Source organism: Onychostruthus taczanowskii, unplaced genomic scaffold, assembly GCF_017590055.1.
Source record: "Onychostruthus taczanowskii isolate IOZ18803 unplaced genomic scaffold, ASM1759005v1 scaffold191, whole genome shotgun sequence".
Classification (NCBI taxonomy): Eukaryota; Metazoa; Chordata; class Aves; order Passeriformes; family Passeridae; genus Onychostruthus; species Onychostruthus taczanowskii.
The window spans coordinates 121,755-140,999 of record NW_024499140.1 but is presented as its reverse complement, the minus strand read 5'-3'; the positions used below and the strand labels follow the sequence as shown (position 1 = coordinate 140,999).

The following is a 19,245-nucleotide window of genomic DNA, read 5'->3' as shown; positions in this document are numbered from 1 at the left end:
CACAAGCACTAGCACTGTGGTCAAATAGTTCAGTAAGACACTGGTTTGACTCAAGCACCCTGACACTACTATAATAGATAAAGTTTAACAGCCAGCATTTTGGTTGCCATTTCTGACCTCTGTACAAAGATTTCCAGTAGAGACTGAGGTTATTTTGGTGGTAGTTCCAGATGCATAAGCATTCTTTCCCCCAGGGCTTGGAGGCTGATCTGTTGGAAAGTTAAAGGAAGCATTTACATGACAGTTAAAAATAATTTACAGACCTTAACAAAGACTTAATAAAGTAACAGTACTCACAAAGTAACTACTATTTTTTCTCTGAGTAGTTCTAGCAAGAAGCTTGCTCCAAATGTTACCACTACACTGGTATTTTATACTTAATCCATTTTTAAAAAGTCACCCTCTTTTGAATACAACAGCCTCTGAAACTACTGAAGGAGGAATCTATCCCCAAAAGAAGGATAACTTTTCTTACTTGCTACATTGGGACTGGAACGATGATCAGCCCTGTTCTTCATCAATCTGTCATCCCCTGGCAGCTTCTTTGGTTCACTGTACTCTGTCCATGGCAGCTGAGGACTCTCAGGTGATCCATTTTGTGTGGAATTGTTATACAGCTCAAAACCTTCACTCTTTGGTCGGGGTTTACCTGAGCCATGGTGGTCAGAAACTGTAACAGTTGGATATGTAGTTTCTCCTTTTTACTTAACTACTGCCTAGCATATGTTTTTTCAAACCAGAGCTACCTTGAGCTTATATTTAAAATTTAAGTTCCCAGTAAAGCAAATGCTACATTTAAAAATCTTTCTTTCTTCAATTATGCAATCCCAATCTTCTATCAAATATACAGAATTCCCTCCATCTGTATTCTTCAAAAGAACTTCTGACAAGATACCGCAACAATTGGAAAATCTAAATACATTATACTGAAAGGTCTGTGGATGACTGAGACATATGGCATCTGGGATGGTGTTGTCAACTGTGATAAAAAGGATTTGCTCTTTTAACCCATTCTTTCCTATATTGGTACTACCCTGTATGTAGAAAATGTCTTCATTAACAAAATTATTTCCTTTACAATAGTATCTTTTATTGGACTTTAATATATCTTTTGTTAGTACCCTGAAGTAGGATGATAAAATAAAACATTGGAGAACCATCCAAGAACTTCTTATGATCAGACACTGAAACTTAAGGAGATAAGTTTCACCATTTCTAGTTTAAAAAAAAAAATTCGAAATTCAATGGCAAAATACATTCCAGGATTTCTGTTTACATTTATTTCTCTCCTACTAGTTACACTGCACTCTGTGGTTACAAGGAAGACATTCTGAGAGGAGAGAAGCTCTTATAAAAGGGACAAAAAATGCCATTAAGTTTAATGCCCTTTATATTAATTATATTCCATTTGTTAAAACAAAAAATAATTCAAATCAGAATTGTGTTTAAATGCATAATTAACTTTTGAAAGGTACATGTGCAAAGGATTTATTAATTACTAGACTAGGAAAATTTCAAGCGGTATTTAAAACCAGATGAATTTCTGATAAGGAAGAAAATTTCCTTTTTTCTGTGCAATTACATTTCTTTTCTGATTTAGTGTTATAGTATTACTTGGTAAGATACCGTAAATTTTTCTATTTTCTGCATTCTTGTGAATGCAGGAACCAGACTTACACAGCTGTTATTAACATCAATATTAGTATCTTTACCTCGTTGCATCATTGGGGATGGCTGATTAAGCAGGGTTGCCAGACCATGGTAAATTGCTCCTTGTTTTGCTACTTCTAGTGTTACTACTGAACCTGTCCTAGTCATAAGTTCTGCTGCCCTGCAAAAAAAGGCAGAGCAAATAAAACAAAATTAAATTAGGCACTGTATTACTTAGTTACCCTTATGAACAGTAATCTGTTGCCTGACAAAGCACTCTTTTTCAGATTAATACTTAAAATCACTTTGAAAAAAATTACAAGATAATGACAAGAAGACAGGCTTATGCACACAGACAAGACCTACGGGCAAGTAGTATTTAGTCCCAGTTTCTGCTTCAAAGCTCAGAAGCCAAAGTATTTAAAATTAGAGTTAAAGACGTTCAAAACCAAAATCCAAATGTATAACACCATCTCTTCTATATAGATAACCTATATCATATGAAAAGAAGAGAAAAACAGTAGACAAACAGTTGAACTTGTTGCTAAGGTTATCTATAGGCAGTTATCAAATGCCAAGACAAAGCCTAAAGTGTAAAAAACATGAGCTTCTGCCCGTTTTGGTACATAATTAAGCTAACATTTTCTTTGTATAAAAACAACCAAGGAAAGCATTCCATACCTCTCCTGGGACAGGCCCACCAAACTTCGACCATCCACACTAAGCAACTGATCTCCTGCAGCCAGACGACCATCCTAAATATGTATTCAAGAGAAGAAAATTCATACACCAGTGCTAACATGATCTCCATTAAAACAATCAATCATTCACACAAACTAGTAAACAAAGGATTTTCAAGCATTTACGAAGTCTCTTACTACTTTTGAATTTGATGATTAAGAATATTACTAACCACATCTGCAGCACCTCCTTTCACAACAGACTTGACATATATTCCAAGTTTGTCTTGACCAGCACCCTACAGAGAAAGACACATTAATTTAGTTAATTTATATTTGATCTCTTAAGCACTCCACAAACTTTAATCAAAATTTTACTTGGCTAAGTAAACCTCTACTTTCTCATTACTTTCATATATTTTTCAAACTGGAGAAAAACCAACTACACAGAGAAGAGATACATTAAATTAAAGTCATAAAAAATTTAATAGTCGGTCTATTAAAACTGCAAGCTTTGTTAGAAGCAAAGAATTTTTGGTCTTAATGCAAGTTTGAAATAAAAAATATACATTAACTAAAATTTATATTTTAGAATTTGCTCTAGTCTCCTTCTAATAAGAAATACTTATTTGCATTTCTACACACATGTTAATTATACGTCTTTGTATTATGTTTTTAAAGAGAACACTGTACCCCAGTGAAACAAGGTAAATTGCAGACTGCATGAAAAAGGAATAGAAATGTATTTTTACATTCATTAGGACTGTAAAAGAGCCAGTGTAAAGGAACGGAGAGTGCCTTTAGCTTTACGTAAACAAGTAAAGCAGACATAAGTATTTTAGAACTGACAGAGCCAATACTTAAGTCTAATGCAAAACCATGCAATTTTGTTCATATAGCATCTTTCTTAAAAGTGTTCTGGTATATTTTGAAATGACTGTTAACAATGAACTTATTGCAAGACAGATATAAACACATACCAAGATACAAAAATTGAAGCATCTATTGAAGCCATGCTGTTGGGTCATCCACATGCTCCAATGTACAAGACACCACACAAATCAGTCCAAATGTTAGTATCACAAACCTTTAAATTGTCTCTTATAGTGTAAGACTATTACTGCTCATTTATCTACTACAGCAAAGGGTGCTGTTTTACTCTGCAAGTCACTTAGGAGAGTGCTAAGTATGTTTTCAACAGAGCACAGACTTAATTGTAACATCATTTTTCAAATATAACCCTCCAAGTTGCTTTGATATTGAACATACAGCTTCCTCCTTTTTTCCCCCTCCTCCTTTTCAACTCCTTCATTTTGGCAGCAAAACCATGCATTGCTCCCATTGTTATAATAGAGTAAAATAAGAACCAAGGTGAAGATTATTCCAAAGCTAGTGTTACACAGATGGGTCTCTACACAAGTGAAAGACCTATTTTCACTAAGTCTTAGGTTAATCCCAAATGTTTACACAAAATAATTCCTTCAAGTCTTATGATTCCAGATGAACATTCTACGTGTCCAAATTTTTAACAATAATTACTTAAGTCTTACTTATGGATAAAAAGGAAAAATGCAAAAAATAACTGAAATACGGATACTTTCTTTATCTAGAAAGAATACAAAGAAATTAAGAGAGTTTAGTTCCTTTTTGGGTTTTTTTTTAAGCTCTAAGGAAACATTGCCATAACTGCAGAATAATTTTAACTTTATACCAGAAAAATTGGCTAAAGTTATGAGAAACACAAGTCAGAAGACAGCTAGATAAATGTAATGGAAAATGAAATCATCCTTCACAAATCTCTTTGCTTTTCCCCCAAGTGACCAAGATGTATATAAGGAAGGATGTTCTAGCTGAACACCTAGACTTCCAAGATGGACATCACAAGATCTTTTAGCAGGAACTGTTCAAGACTTTCAATAAGAACGAACTTGTCCTTGTGTATTAAAAAATTTTGATTTAATATTATTCAATAATAAATCAAAAGCTGTTAGTTTTCACAAGGAACAGAAGTTTGCAGAGGAGCCCTAAATGTATGTGCTGTTTACCATGCTCCTACATGTTCCAAAAAAAGGGCAAATAACAATAATGTAACTAAATGTACCAAATAGAAGATTCATCAAATAAGTCAAAACCAAGAGTTGCAGATGGATCACACTATGCTGAACACTGGAGCAATAATGGGGTGAAGATGCACTTCACTGGTTCAAATTCAAATGTGAAGTAATGTTTCAACCTTCTAAGGTGCTGGTTCCCATCAGGGCACTGTGGGCAGAACCAGTTACCACGTTCCCTGGCTGGGAACTGAAAATTAAATGACAATGTTTATATGTCCCTTCCTCTGTTTCCAGCCACTAAGTATACCTGAAGACAAGCACCTTGAATTCCAAAGGGCAAAAGAATCAACAGCAACTCACTCACCCACCCTTGCAGTTATAACCTGATGTATTACATCTGTCATTGCAGGAACCAAACACCAGCTTTTCTTGCTGGCCACTGACCAAGGATAACTAGATTCCTCTGAAGTCACCCAGAATTCACAGCATTTTTATTCAGTCCTAACTTCAAAGGGTGCTAACAGGAATCTCTTCCTCTTAGGTCCAGAAATTCAGACAAAGATCTGTCTCATCAATGATTAGGTAAAAACAAGCAAACCTCTGGAAGAGCACTGCCAATTAAAACAGTGCACACATTAATTATGCATTTTTGGTACTCATTTATTTGCATCAGACACTATATTCATCCATATACATCACCCTTCTCATGATTGATTATGACTCCTAGGCACATTAAACAAAGTTGAAACCTTCTGTATAAGCCCATTATATGTGGCTTATATTGGTTTGCAGATAATGATGAAATAAATATTTTCAATTGCACAAATACCCATAAGAGTTGTTTCTAAACCGACTTTAACTCCTAAGTTTTAGTCACTGTTTTCAGAGCTATCTTATATCAGCTCAGAAATCTGGAAGCCAGCAGAACAGAAAAGAACAAAGCAAAAATCACCATGGTCACTAAAAATCTAAAACGGTCACATTTAGAAAACTGCTTAAAATTCTAATTACTCCCTTACAAAATGACACTAACAGAACCACAAGGTTCAGGTGATAACAAGAATCCTCAGAAACATGGAATACTTTTCTTGAGAGAACACATGGGCTCCTCAGCTCAGCAACAATCAAGGAATTGAAGGCCAATGGAATTATAAGTTGCACTGATAGAATTATTTATCACCTCTCTGATCAGCCAGTAGCAAACACTTTCTTACTTCTCCTACCACATCTAGCATGCTTCAAATAGTAAAACACAAACAAAATGCAACCAACCTCCACTCTGCAAAACATTTTCCGTAAGATTTCATAAATAAATTGGGAAATAGCCAGGAACAAGACTGATGAAAGATGCCGAAGTCTAAACAGAATCCAAGATTCTCAGTAGGGCTCTTTGAGGCTTTAGAGAAAAAAACCAAACATCCAACCATACCCCACCCCTCCCCCCCCCCAAATGCAATGCACTCTGAAATTACAGAAAGCTAGAAACCAGGATGAACCATAGAATAGTTTGGGTTGAAAAGAAACTTAAAGACCCTCTAGCTCCAACCCCCTTTACACAGACAGGGACACCTTCCACTAGACTGGGTTGATCAGAGCCCCATTCAGTTTGGCGTTGAATACTTCCAGGGATGGGGCATCCACCACTTAGCTGAGTAACCAGTTCCAATCCATCACCACTCTCACAGTAAAGAATTTCTTTTGACCATCTAATCTAAACTTACTCTTTTTCAGTTTAAAGCCATTCCCCCTTGTCTTGCCCTTCTAACAAGTCCCTCTGCAGCTAGCTGGCTGGCCCCCTTTAGGTATTGGAAGGCCACAATTAGGCTACTCTGGGGCTTTTACTTCTGGCTGAACAATCCCAATTCACCCAGCCTTTCCTCACAGGAGAGAAAGATCTTACACTTTTGGTATATTCATTGGCTAAAGGCACCACAGCTGGAAGATACTGTATCAGTTGGATTTTTGCTCTAACTGTGCCTATACTCTAACCCTGACAGTAATTTTTCATTATGATTCAAAGGAGCTGGCATTTTACTCTTCATTGCTTCTTTTCCAATGTTTTTATGATGTCTATGCAGTTTGTCAATCTCTTTCCAGTTCTTTCAAGGGTAGTTATGAGCAGATGCATTAGCTCCAGGTCATCTCACTTAAATACAAAACTAATGCGTTTTGAAAGCGCAACAATTGTTTTAAAATAAATCTCTGTTCAGATTACATTAAAAAAAAAATCTTTATCAGTTACCACATCTACTCATGTCTTATTAGGACCAGTGAGATTCTCCTCTAATTCACATGTCATGTAGCATGTTTCTAATGATATACATGTACAAGCTTGGGAAGACTTCTCACTAAATACCTTAAAATCAACTCATCACCTTCCCTTCAACTTTTACCCTAAGCTTTACAGTAACTTGAGTCCAAATTCCTAATTTCTACTGAAACAGACTTGATTTTGCTTTGGTTCTACCTTCCAGAAGGCTGCATTAGAAAGAAATATACAATTTTTAGAAAACACTAAAAGGTTCTTAATGTGTTGTCACCCATACTAAACTCCAAAGTAAATAAAATTCTCATACACTCCACATGGGTTTTCCTGTTTTCATTTACTGGCTTTACAATAAAACAAATTTCTTTGTCAACTACTCATTAAACTGCTTTTCTTTCAAAGGAATGTGAAGGTCAACATAATTAAAAGTATTCCCCCACAAATAGAGCAATAACATGTGTGTATCAGTAACAAAAGTATGATAAATCTTCTTTTCACTTAATTTTATTTTCTGCAGTCGTTAATACCAGAAGCATGTGTATCCATTTGGCTTTTAGTCCAAACAGAAGAACACAACTCTAAAGGAGTCAGATGACTATGGAAAGCAAGAATGCAGTCAGCATAAAGAGATGGCTTATTCCATTTCCCCGAGATTAACATGCTGAAACCTACAGCATATTTTCTCAAATATACATAACCAAATACAAAATCACAAAAACCTTTATTTTTCAAAAAATAATATAAGATATTCGACATTTAAAAAACCCTCATCCACTGTACCACACTTTCTAGTGCTACCAATCTACCCATTTTCTTTCACACTTCGTGCAACTTTTTCCTGCAATCCTTGCAGAAAGTAAAAGATACCCTTTGGAGGAAAAATTTGGGAAATCCTCCCCCCTATGAGTAATAATTTAAGGAAAAAACCCACTAAACTACTACTGCTGCTTCAGTTCACCTGGGTGACAATATTCCTGAAGTGAACTGACTATAACATTACTCTGAAGACTTATCTACTTTTACAATGCATAGCCAAAACAGAACCCTAGGGAGAAAAAAAAGTTCTATAAAGGAAGATATTAGCTGAACAGAATTCAACAAATAGTGAACTGGGGACTGAAGAAAGGAATATGCTATTTAAAAATGCTGATACCTGAAGTACATCAGACCTAAGCTGCAATATGAGAAACACCTCCATTCTGTGCTTTTACAATCCAGTTAAATAATCAATACACAAAAACCTTTATACGCAAAGTGCATAAAGCAGAGAGAACTAGTTTGGAGGCCAGAAGTGAAGCACTATCCACACATTTAGCATTTTAAAAAATCCTATAGTAATAATTACAGTGACAGTAGCAGTGCACTTACACAAGAGTGCCAGGAAGAAACCCACCTGTCTGCTTCCATGCTGTCTCACACTTGGAGCTGTGCAGGCACTACTGTGTTGTGGCAGGTCCCATGACAGACCTGGCTGGAGACTCAGCTGATCCCCATCTCCAGTTCCACTCCTCCCAAATACAAGCTTTGTTTTCAACTTAATCAGCTTCCCTAAATTGTTTACACACTGTTCATAACAGTGCAGGAAAGGAGGTTGCTAGGAGGGGCCTAGATCATTAAGGAAGGTTGATTCCTTTATTTGGTGAATGTTATTTTCAACACAACAACTTAAACCATTTGAAATTCCTAAATCCTACTATAGCTCACCTATTGACTTTTCAAACAGCTCTGTGTAGTGTATACAAAACAACTGTATTATAGTGGGAGCAGAGCCCCAAAACAACTGCAAAACAAACATCCACATACATGTAGGTTCCCGCACAGAGAAGTAAACTACAGAGTGGAAAATGTCTTTATTTTAAGCTTCTGAATGGTTGCATGGCAAACGCACTGAAAAGACACTTCCCAATTTTGCCAAGTCCCACCCATTCCCCTTCTAAATGTAAAAAAAATCCTAACTTTAGCAAGGGATGGAGATGAATGACACATGCAGAGTTGATGAAAATGCATCTGGCTAAAAAGCACAACACACTTTTACTCCTGTAATTGCACAATGGGATAAAAATGTTGTGTTCCTGCCCCCCTTTTTCTCAGAAAGGTTTATTAGGTCTCTGAGGCAAAGCATGGAAAGATTCTTGAAAATGATCTTCTTCATGCTTGGGCTTATTCATCTTTAAGATGCAGAAAGCCAACACATGTGGGAAACTGAGGCAAGCCATAAAATCCAGTAGCCAAGATGAAGCCACACATTTGCATGAGATGCAATACCTGTATAAAGATTTTCTAATCATCTCACACTTATCTTAAGAAGTAATTAAAAGTTTTAAAAGAGCACAAGTTGAAAGATGTTAACATGTTGTACTTGCAAGTTTGTCATGCACTTGGAGTTTAGTCAGAGTATGAGAATAATTAATCCTAAATTTGCTGTGGTTTACAGGTTGGAATTTTATGATAAAGGACAACTTTTCCATTTAACTGGAATTTTATTAACTGGAATTCTAAAAGATTTTCTAATCCTACTTGGGAGGTAAAAATAAACACAGGACACTTCTGCATACAGATGTCTGCTAGAATGGTAACTTGGGTCATTATTCTAAACCTAAATGAAGAAAATGTATGGGAAGATGTTTTAAGTGACCAAACTACCATGTAAAAACAAAATGAACAAGGAGTCCTCCCTTACCGAGATAGACTAAAAGGAGGTACAAGTCAAGAGGATAAATGAAAAACTGAGGTATGAATGAAACATTGTCAATAAATCCAGAGATTAAAACCCACCAGGAGTTCCATTTTCCTTAGCACTATCTTTATCTCATCTGTGTGGTGCCATGCAGGGTGTGACAATATTTAAAGCTGGACTGAAGGAAGATAGGGAGGCTTTTAGAAAAGAGGAGTAGCTTCATTTTTAACAAGGCAGGCTAGTTTGAAATAGTTTTTATCACAGAACAGAAAAATCTTACAAGATGGAGTCTAAAATTACAACCTAAGGCTATACATAAAATTTAAAAAAAAAAAACAAAGGAAAATGAAAAAAAAAACCAAGGACATAAAACACAGAGAAAGTTTATTAGGCATTTGGCTGACGATGATTGTTGAGTTTCCTATCAGTACTGTTGACAGGCCATGAGTTGCAGCATCCACACAAATCTAACTTCACCTGAAAATATCACCAGAGACTGGAGAAGAGAACAGCTAACCAGCTGGAACTGCAGCAAGAGCTTCCAGTTCTTTTTTGAAAAAACACTATTTATCTTGGAGAGGAATTAACTCAGACAGACTGGAGCCAACAAAAAACCCATTAAAATCTAACAATTAAAGCTGACATTAAAATCTCACCTGAGAGATAACTTTTTCTGAACATACATAAATAACATTAGTATATTCTAACACATGTGCTCTTGTACATGGACACACATATATTCTTCTCAACTAAAAGTGCTTGCTAAGTATTCATATTTGGAAATACTGCATTTGCTTAAAAATATCACTATGAAAACTGTGAAAATAGAAAAAGCAGCATTAAAGAACACCTTACCAAAACAAACCATCATGGCTACTTCTATAGAGTATTCAGACCAATGAAGAAAAAACAAGATAAACTACAGTGATGCAAAAAAAACCTGCTGCTCCTACATCAGGAGGATGTAAAATCGAGAATGTACAAAAGTACCACAGTAACAAATTAACAAACATGACAGATTTATTCAGAGTATTTATTGCTAGTGTTGCTATGTCACAAGATGAGTTTTATAAAACTTCCTTGTCAGTAACAGACACAGTAAACTTTGGCTCACATACATTCTGTTGGCCATAAAATCAGAACACACCACACAGTACAACTGTATAGAAAAGTCACAGTTTGAATACCAGGAATATCCAACAGACTTCTTAATGGCAGCACCACAGCTACCCATGAGCTGGTGAGTCACCACAGAAGCATTAAAAGCAAGCATAAGAAATTTTGCTTGCTCCTCCTTCCCATCAGGTATTTGCCAGGACAAGCAGCCATAAAGGCATGGTGAAAACAACAGCCAGCTCCTTCTAGTGAGAATCAACATGCAGCTTCATTCCCAGGTGAGCCACTCATGCTGTGACATGCTTATGGGGATCTGCCACCTGCAGAATGATGGCTTGGAGGTGCTGAGACACCACACAGCCCCACCACTATGCCAGTCTAAAGAATGAGAGGGAGTGAAGGTCCATCTGTTGACCAGGTGCTAACCTCTTAACAGTTGAACTACTCCCATGCCCCCAGCCAACATAGGTGGATCACAAACCAGCTGTAGTTTCTGTGAGTTTAGCAATATTCTTGCAGTTTTAGGAGACCTGTAAAATGACCTGGTTATTTCAATACCTATAGTAAGAACTAGAACTACAAAAACTATTATAAAAACACTTTTACAGTTTTTAAAAATAGCAGGAGAATTGTATTAAGCAATTGCAGGTGAAATTAAGGAAAAACTATGCATCTGCAGAGCAGATCTGCAGTATAGCACCTAACCAAACTGGTGCTGCTCCAGACAGTTTACAGAAAGATCTTGTCATTACTTGTTCTCAAGCCTCTTTTGCCCACACCTGTTGAGCTTATATACTTTTTTTTATCACTCTGATAAAACTAAAGCAATGAACAGCTTCCAATGAAGACTGGCAAAATCACACCTGATGAAAAAATACCCTTCAATAACAAATTTTTTAAAAACTGTTCGATGTTCTAATATTAAAAAAGTTTTAATATAAAAGATGACTTTAATTTCCATAAAATGTCAGACTGTCTTCCTAATGATCTTTCAATACAGAAATGTACATTTCTGTTTTAAGTACATATATATGTAAATGGTTTCACATTTCACATAAAGAGTAAAATGAAAAAGTGTTCCTGAACTGAAAGTATCTTCACTCCCCAGTTATACTTTGAATCCAGGAAAGTGTCATACAGTCACCAACCTTTTTAAGTAAGGCTCCAATTTAAGTGTCTTCAGGTATGAAGACTGTATGTCAAAACATTTCAGTAGTTCACATAAGCATACATCTTTTAAAATAAGTAATTTTCAAGATTTTCCTAAATTCTTCATATTTATGCAAACATGAAATAAGATTTTATTTTAATAATGTAGGTATCACATATATGTGTGCACACATATACAAATATACCTTACTAAAGGTATCTGGGATGTCTCATAATGCTTTAGAGCTGACAGTTTTTCCAAGTCACTTGAGTTTCTGTGGTATTTTATAAAAATTAAACAGTTGAATACAGTACTGCAAATAAAATGTGTTTAAAGAAAATAGCATAGAAACGTAGCTTATCAAGCCTGATACCAGCCATCAGGCCTTTTATCTGCCTACACCCAGAGCAGATTTCACTGATTTTTATCAAGGCTAATTCCTGATTCCAGACTCTTAAACTTCCACAGAAGCTCTCTGCAAGTTGTAATAAACATCCTTAAAAGCAAGTTTGTGGAACAGAATCAAGTCTCACTCTGACTGCCATGGTAAGTAATTAGTCTAGAAGCAATTAAATAATCCAAGCTTGTAAGCATTTTAAAAAATAACAGTTTACTAAACTATGCAGCAAATTTACAAATTCACTCTCTAGGAGGAAAAAGTGAAGGTTTTTGACTACCCAAACATCCACATTCCATAAAGCTGCATGCGCTCTTTAGGTTGTAATCTGGATGTGTATGTATTTTATCTTCTTTAGGTACTCACATACTATGTCTAACACTTGCTGAACTACTTGCTGTGGGCCCAAAGACAGGTGAAAGGCCAAATTTGTAGCTTGCTAGGGTCCCACCTCTAGCAAGGGCAAAATTTCTGGACTTGAAAAAACCCACTTTGTCAGAGAAAGCTAAGGCCTGTGTTGCCTCAAGACCAATGCAGACACTTCGGAAATCTGTCATCATTAGAGAAAATACTTTTCAAGTATAAATGAGGTGAACCAGCCTACTGTATCTAAAACTGATCCGTTAGCTGTGGTTACAGCTGCACTGAGTCATGTTGTACCCTGACTTTAAAAGAATTTTAAAACTGACCCATACTCTACATACAACATACTTTTGCTTTCCCCTCTCATAAACTCCTCCACGTCAGGGGCCAAAACCCAAATGTTTCTGGAGCTAGACAAAGTACTGTCGCAAGTGTGCAAAATATTTCCAGTTAAACAAAACAAGCACCATAAATTCAAACATTGGTGATAATCAACATTATTCAACAAGTAAAGAAAACTAAGAATTTAGCTGCTATGACCAATTCCACAGTAGCTTTAAATTGCACTGAGTAGGAAAAACAGATGAGAAGTGTCATACAGATGAGAAAAACAAGGTAGATTGGCAGCCGTACATCCAACATCTGAAACTTCCGATGACCTAGAAACTTTATGTCTGGTCTATCAGAATGCTATGCTTACAAGAAACCCCTAAGGGAGTAAAGAGAAAACACTGAAGAGTTTTGTGGTTATTTTTAATGGAATAAGGGTTACTTGTTACTTTTTAATAAAATAATGTTTGCAATCAAGATTAACTTGCACACAAAGCAAGCAAGTGAATATACTCTCATCTTCTAAATGTGCTTCTCACAGGACAATTCAGGCTGTTCTGAAGTGGACATCCTGAAATAGCATTAATAAATTATACTGTACTGTACTCTTGTGCATATGTAGTTGTATGGGTATTTTAGCAGTGTTCAGCATGGAAAGCGGGTACAACGACACAAAGAGCTCTAGAGCATCTTCTGTGCTAAACAGAAATATATAAATTTACAACAGCGTGATTTCTCTCACTCCAAGAATGCAACTGGCCTAACATTTTTAATTCTAAGATCGGAATCAAGTATTCAACAGTTCCTAACTTACTTTACTCTTACTCTCACGAAATGGGAAAAGTGGTAAGTAAATGCAAAAGATTTTATATACAAGATTTTATATACAAAAGTGGTAAGTAAATGCTGCAACTTAACATGATATACTAAAAATGCATTAAAGGTACTCTTAATTTTCAAACAAATAAATTAAAAACATAAGCCTGTTCGATCCCACTTCTCTTTTGTTTCACAGGAAAAACCTTTCACTGAGCTCAAGGAAAATATATTGCTTGAGCTCTATTTCACCCAACAAGGGTTAACTTTTTAATCTACACCTGCTATAAGTACTCCATGAGCACTGACACACTAATAATACTCAGAGTTATGTACAAATCAACAAGTTGTACTGCAGGTCCTGTGATGCTCTTCCTCAGTAGGTCAATTCTGATCTTATGGTCCAGCTTAATTATGTCTGCATTTGGCTTCACAGGCAAGACATAATGGGCAATTTATTATGGAAAAAAACCCACCCTGTATGTCTGCACTTTTTCAAAGAAATGGCACTTGCCTTTATAGTAAGGATAAATTACAACTCAAAACACCCATAATATTAACTTCCACATAAGGCAGGCTCTGCAGTTTCAGATGGATACAACATAATCCTGGATCAGTGTGTACACTAACACATACTATTAAGCACCTAAATTCCTACTCCAACTGAGATTATTACTCATACAGTAAAAAGTCAATACAGAACTTACTAAGTTCCAAAAGTCTTTTCCATTAAGGGGGGGGGGGGGGGGGGGGGGACGGGGGGGGGGGGGGGGGGGGGTGAGGAACTGTACTAACTTGTATCTAAACAGAATTTTCAAAATTATTAGAATGCCAGAATTTAAAGAAGCCTGGTAGAGGAATTCTAGCTACAGTATACGTGCACTGCAATTTCAGCAGGCATGCTAAAAAGTGCCTGCATACACAGGGTATTAGTGCAATGAGGAAATGGCACGTGAATTTTAAAACTCACTTTCTTTCAGAAGGCCTAAAATACATGTCTGGGTCACCTATTTGCAGTATCAATCTAAATACGATTGAATAAATAAGACAAAACCCACTCCACTTGAGCAGAGCTGAGGTCTCACTAGCTACTGAGAAGAACAGTCACACTGTGATGGTGTAACTTCCAGATTTTACACAGCACATAAAACCATTAAAAAAATTTTGTACATCTACAGGGCACCAAAATTTAAGCAAAAACTCTGCTGGAAGTTTGGAATCAACAAAAACCAGGCAAATTGCTTACACAACAGTTAGCTATTTCTTCATGATAAAAACTAAACTGGCAACTTACATACTATTTTATTTCTGTGAGACTGAGAAATCTGTTCTGTAAATGAGAATTATACACTGTATTTTCCCTAAGGTCCTCCTAAGACGCCTGTTAAGGCAACACCAGTAGTTTAGTCTTTTTCTGAAGGCTAAAAAAAAAAAAACAAACAAACAAACAACAAAAAAAAAAAAAAAAAAAAAAAAAACCCAACCCCAAAAAACCACCTCCTCAAAATTTTAAATCTTATTACTGAAACATTTAAAGTAATTCACGCTGGAAGGAAAGACCAGAAAATTTCCTTAAATACTTAGAAAATACAGTCACGGGAAGGCTTTAAATGCTGAGGTATTTGAAATCTTAAGACCTACAACACATGTAAAAAGCTAACAAAGTAAAAAAAAATCCTATCAACTGTCTATATTTGCAAACACAGGTTAGATCCACATTTGTATATTGTTACCAGTATAATTAACTATAAGCATAATTTTCAATTTTGGTAAAAAAATAATTAAATGAATGTTTAAACCTATTCCTTCTACATGGATCTCCTACAAGATATTAGTAGAAAAAAACCTTCATAAAAATTTTTCTCTGAAATTGATATTCCTGTAGTCTCAAACCCTCCTTAACACCTTGAACTTGACTGCTAAATATAAAATGACAAACAGCAGTTTAGAAATTAAAGCAAATTAGAATAATTTAACTTATCCTTAAGAACAAACAAGGTTGCCAAATAATGCAAATTATTTACGGGTAAGATGTTACAAATTGTTTTTAGAACAGTAAGTTTGTTATTTACTGCTGAACTGTCATACTCATGTTTTAAATGCTTCTATTAAAAAAGAAACACCTTATCACCTCTCATACTATTTCAGTAAGCATGACTTAGTCTGACTACCTGTTAAAAAATCCTAGAAAATACATTCTAATTTATGTGCCAGTGGGGCCATATACATATGTATTTTAAGGTCCTTGTATGTATTTTAAGGTAACATTTTCTGTTGATATAAGATGACTGAAAAAGAAGTAGAAGTGTGCCATACTTTAAAAACCTAAATCACAATAAACTAATGAGTATAACCAGCATGCAAAGATAATCAACAAAGCTTGTTCTATCATTCTTGCGGGACATGGGAATCCTTTCTTTCATACAGTAAGAATCTAAACAGAATTTAAATGCCTCTCCTCGGAGAACGTGTTCAATAAGACACCCTAACTGCAAGGAATTTGAATGGTCTGATCTTTTCAGAAGGGTCTAGAGAGAATTAAAAATCTTACACTGCTTGGAACACTGATTTTAATTCTTCTACTAAGATTTTATAAGAGGAAAACAGACTTTTAGAGGAACCTGGATTAAAGCCAACTAATATGACAAGTAAACAGATCACAGGTCATGCTATTCATGCTCTGGCACAGTAAAACAGTAATCACACCTGAAACTTTAAATATTAATAGTCACTTCCACAAATTTCAGAAGTACATGTGAAGAAGGTAAAAATTAGTTTTTTCTTTCTAGATTTTAGAAAGTTAGCTACTAACATCTGACTATATTTAACTGCATGCTCTATTACATAGTTGCTGCATGAACAAATAACTACTGGCAGGTTTAAACAGGCAAGAGAGCAGGAAAAAGTACAGGGATAGTAAAACTTCAGAGAAAACAGTCCCGACAGAAACCTGAACGGACTTACCATGGATTCTGTTCTTCCAACAACAGAAAACCACATTTTGATCTCCGGGACTACAGATCCTTGAAAGACAAAAAACAATTCTCCACTTCTCTTCCAGCCCTCAACAGCAACCACCAGCTCTAGTCTGCTGGATTTTCCAAAACACCCATCAAGATAACTGGGAGCTTGATGCTATGACACAGTGTAGCATTTATCAACACCAGCTATAACCAATACAATATTCAGACCTTACGTAATCAGTTATGCTGTTCTGACTTCCATTTACTTTAGAGGACTTATTAAACCCTGAAAACTGCTAGAAAAAACAAAAAGGAAGCCCTTTTGTACTAAAGACAAAAAAAATCTCCAAATTAAACAGGAAGTAATGTGCTGGCCAACAGATGGCTAAGAAGTCACATGTGAAAGCCCCCAAAAAAGTGATATATTTTTAAAGTAAACTGCATGCACACGCAGCTTCCAAATCATCTGGATTTCATAAAAACTTAACCACAATGTGGTTGGGAGTCTGGCAGCTTTTAACATCAAAACATCTTTCAGAGTTACAGCAACCAAAGTCTGCACACAACCTCAAAAAGCAACACTGTTCCCTATGCCCGACCACTCCTACCAACTACATTTCCATATTCCATTACAAAAGCTCTTGCTAATAAAGCTACAGAGTATTACTGTAAGAAAACATGCAGTATCTACCAAAGGGCAGAACAAGAAGTTATTCTTCTGGATCACATATGAAACTATACACTTTAATTTTAAATAAAAATAAAAATTGGTTTAAAGCATTCCGTTTAAAAATTGCTGTTACGTATTTTCCAAATTCATTAACAAAACAAAACAAAACCCAAACAAGCACAACACTGTTTACAATGCTCTGGAAGCTAACATCTGTTTCATAAGTAAACTTGTTTTCTCTCCTATGTTTGCATATAGCATATGCACTTACTACATGTTTGCTCAGAGGGGCTGTCCTGCCTCAGATAACACCAAAGTGAGGTGAATTAGGTGATGCACTGAATTTCTGCTCTCTCTGGCACTCCTGACAGGCCTTTAAAATTTCTCATCAAATAAAATATGAGTAGTTGTGATTAGAAAGTGAAAGTAGTAACGCACTCAAACATTTTACCTGTCTCTGGGTGGGAAGAGGATCAAAGACAGGGTTCCCCAGGGACCTGACACTTTCATATACTCCTTGACTCACCTCTTTAGGTTTTGTTTTGGTTTTAATTACCTCAATGTATACATTAATGTATACATTTGCAATCACCTAGTATCCCAAGGTAATACTTCTATCACAAGAATAAGCAGGTGCACAGCATTTCAATGCAAGTTGCATTCCTTCTCGGCTTGTACAACCTTTGCTTCAACTTCAATCCTTGTTTTTTGATTGCAGAAGAGAAGGTGTATCACTTGATAATTAGGAATATTTGATGTAAAGGTATTATATAAGGTATGAATTTTGTCATTAGAAACTCTTAATTGGCACAGGCTTTAAGCCAATAAAACCTCAAAACTAATAAAAATTCAATCATTAGATTACAAAATTTTCAGATGTTTCCTCAGATATGAACAGAGATTTACTAGGAAAGCACATATTTTTTTGCAATGGGTAGAAGGAAGAAAAACAGTCCATTGGTATTATTTTTCTTTACCCACCTCTAGAATATTATCAAGCTGCATCTTAACAAACTCAATCCAAAGCCCGTGACAAGTATGAGAAGCCCCGTAACAAGAAAGGCAGGTCAGCACTGACATGCAAAGGTATACACACGTTACTGAAAGCAAGTACTTTGTCACATCACAGGAAAAGAACTGTTTTCCTAACAAAAGCTAAACAGATTCAGGGTTGTCCTACACTGGTTGGAGCAGGGCCTGTTGACCAGCTTCATTTTCTACTGCAACAGCCCTTTCAAAGCACTGTAGAAACCAATAGTTCATTATACACAACTGGGTCAGCAATCAAACAGGGATCCTGTGCAGGGCAGCAGCAACTAGGTATTTCTGAAAGTATGAGCTTTCATTTCTACAACTTTATAAGCACCTAATAACCAACCTCTTACTATCAGAAAGTTTAGAAAAATCTGAATCTACTCTCATATTTGCCTCTCCCTCTCATTTCAGGCATTCCATCCAGTTAATGTTTAGAAAATTTTACAAATAGTCTGTTGGACTTCGTCCCACCTTTTTCAAGTTAAAAATGAAAATTTTAACTATTATGCTGCTAAAAGATATACTACTTGAGACATGTAGAAAAATATGCTAGTAAATGTCAACAATCTAAGGAATAGAAAGAAAAAATGCACCAACCCTTGCTAGCTTCTCAGTCACACTCACTCAATTCTCTAAGCTGTTCTGCTCTGACCAGACTGAGAAAATTAATGCTTGTGTATTCTTTGTATTCTTCTTTACTATTTTTTTTAATGAAGCCTATTACAGGAAAAACACACTGATAATTACTCACAGTAAGCAACTTTGAACCTCTTGAAAATAATCCTACTTAACTACTACAGCAACTTGTTTCAAACAATGCATAAGATCATTTCTATACAATGAACATTCTGACTACTTCATATTAAGCAGAAGTTTCTATTGTACAAACACCAAAACTAAAACAATCCGTTTCTTGCTTATTTCAGAGCAAGATTTAAAACATGACTGTTTTTATATCAGAATTCCAATATCAGGACAGCACACAGCAGTAAGATAAAATAGGACTGCCTGAACCAATGTTTCTGCAACTGTGCAGATGAAAACTCTTCCTTCTGTGACTGATCAGGTATTCTTTTAC

The 19,245-nt window shown here is 35.8% G+C and overlaps 1 protein-coding gene across 19 annotated transcripts in view; it reads right to left on the bottom strand.

Annotated features, from left to right (window-relative positions):
• AFDN (afadin, adherens junction formation factor) overlaps positions 1 to 19,245 on the bottom strand; it is a 116,350-nt gene that overhangs the window by 20,284 nt on the left and 76,821 nt on the right. For 18 of the 19 annotated variants that reach the window (XM_041402090.1, XM_041402077.1, XM_041402076.1 and 15 more), the window contains 5 exons: positions 2,564 to 2,629; positions 2,332 to 2,405; positions 1,713 to 1,831; positions 476 to 670; positions 118 to 209 (listed from right to left, as the gene is read on the bottom strand). In XM_041402090.1, the coding sequence (XP_041258024.1) occupies positions 118 to 209; positions 476 to 670; positions 1,713 to 1,831; positions 2,332 to 2,405; positions 2,564 to 2,629 (546 nt within the window). The remainder of the gene's footprint in view (positions 1 to 117; positions 210 to 475; positions 671 to 1,712; positions 1,832 to 2,331; positions 2,406 to 2,563; positions 2,630 to 19,245) is intronic. The other variant, XM_041402079.1, reaches the window with a different exon arrangement.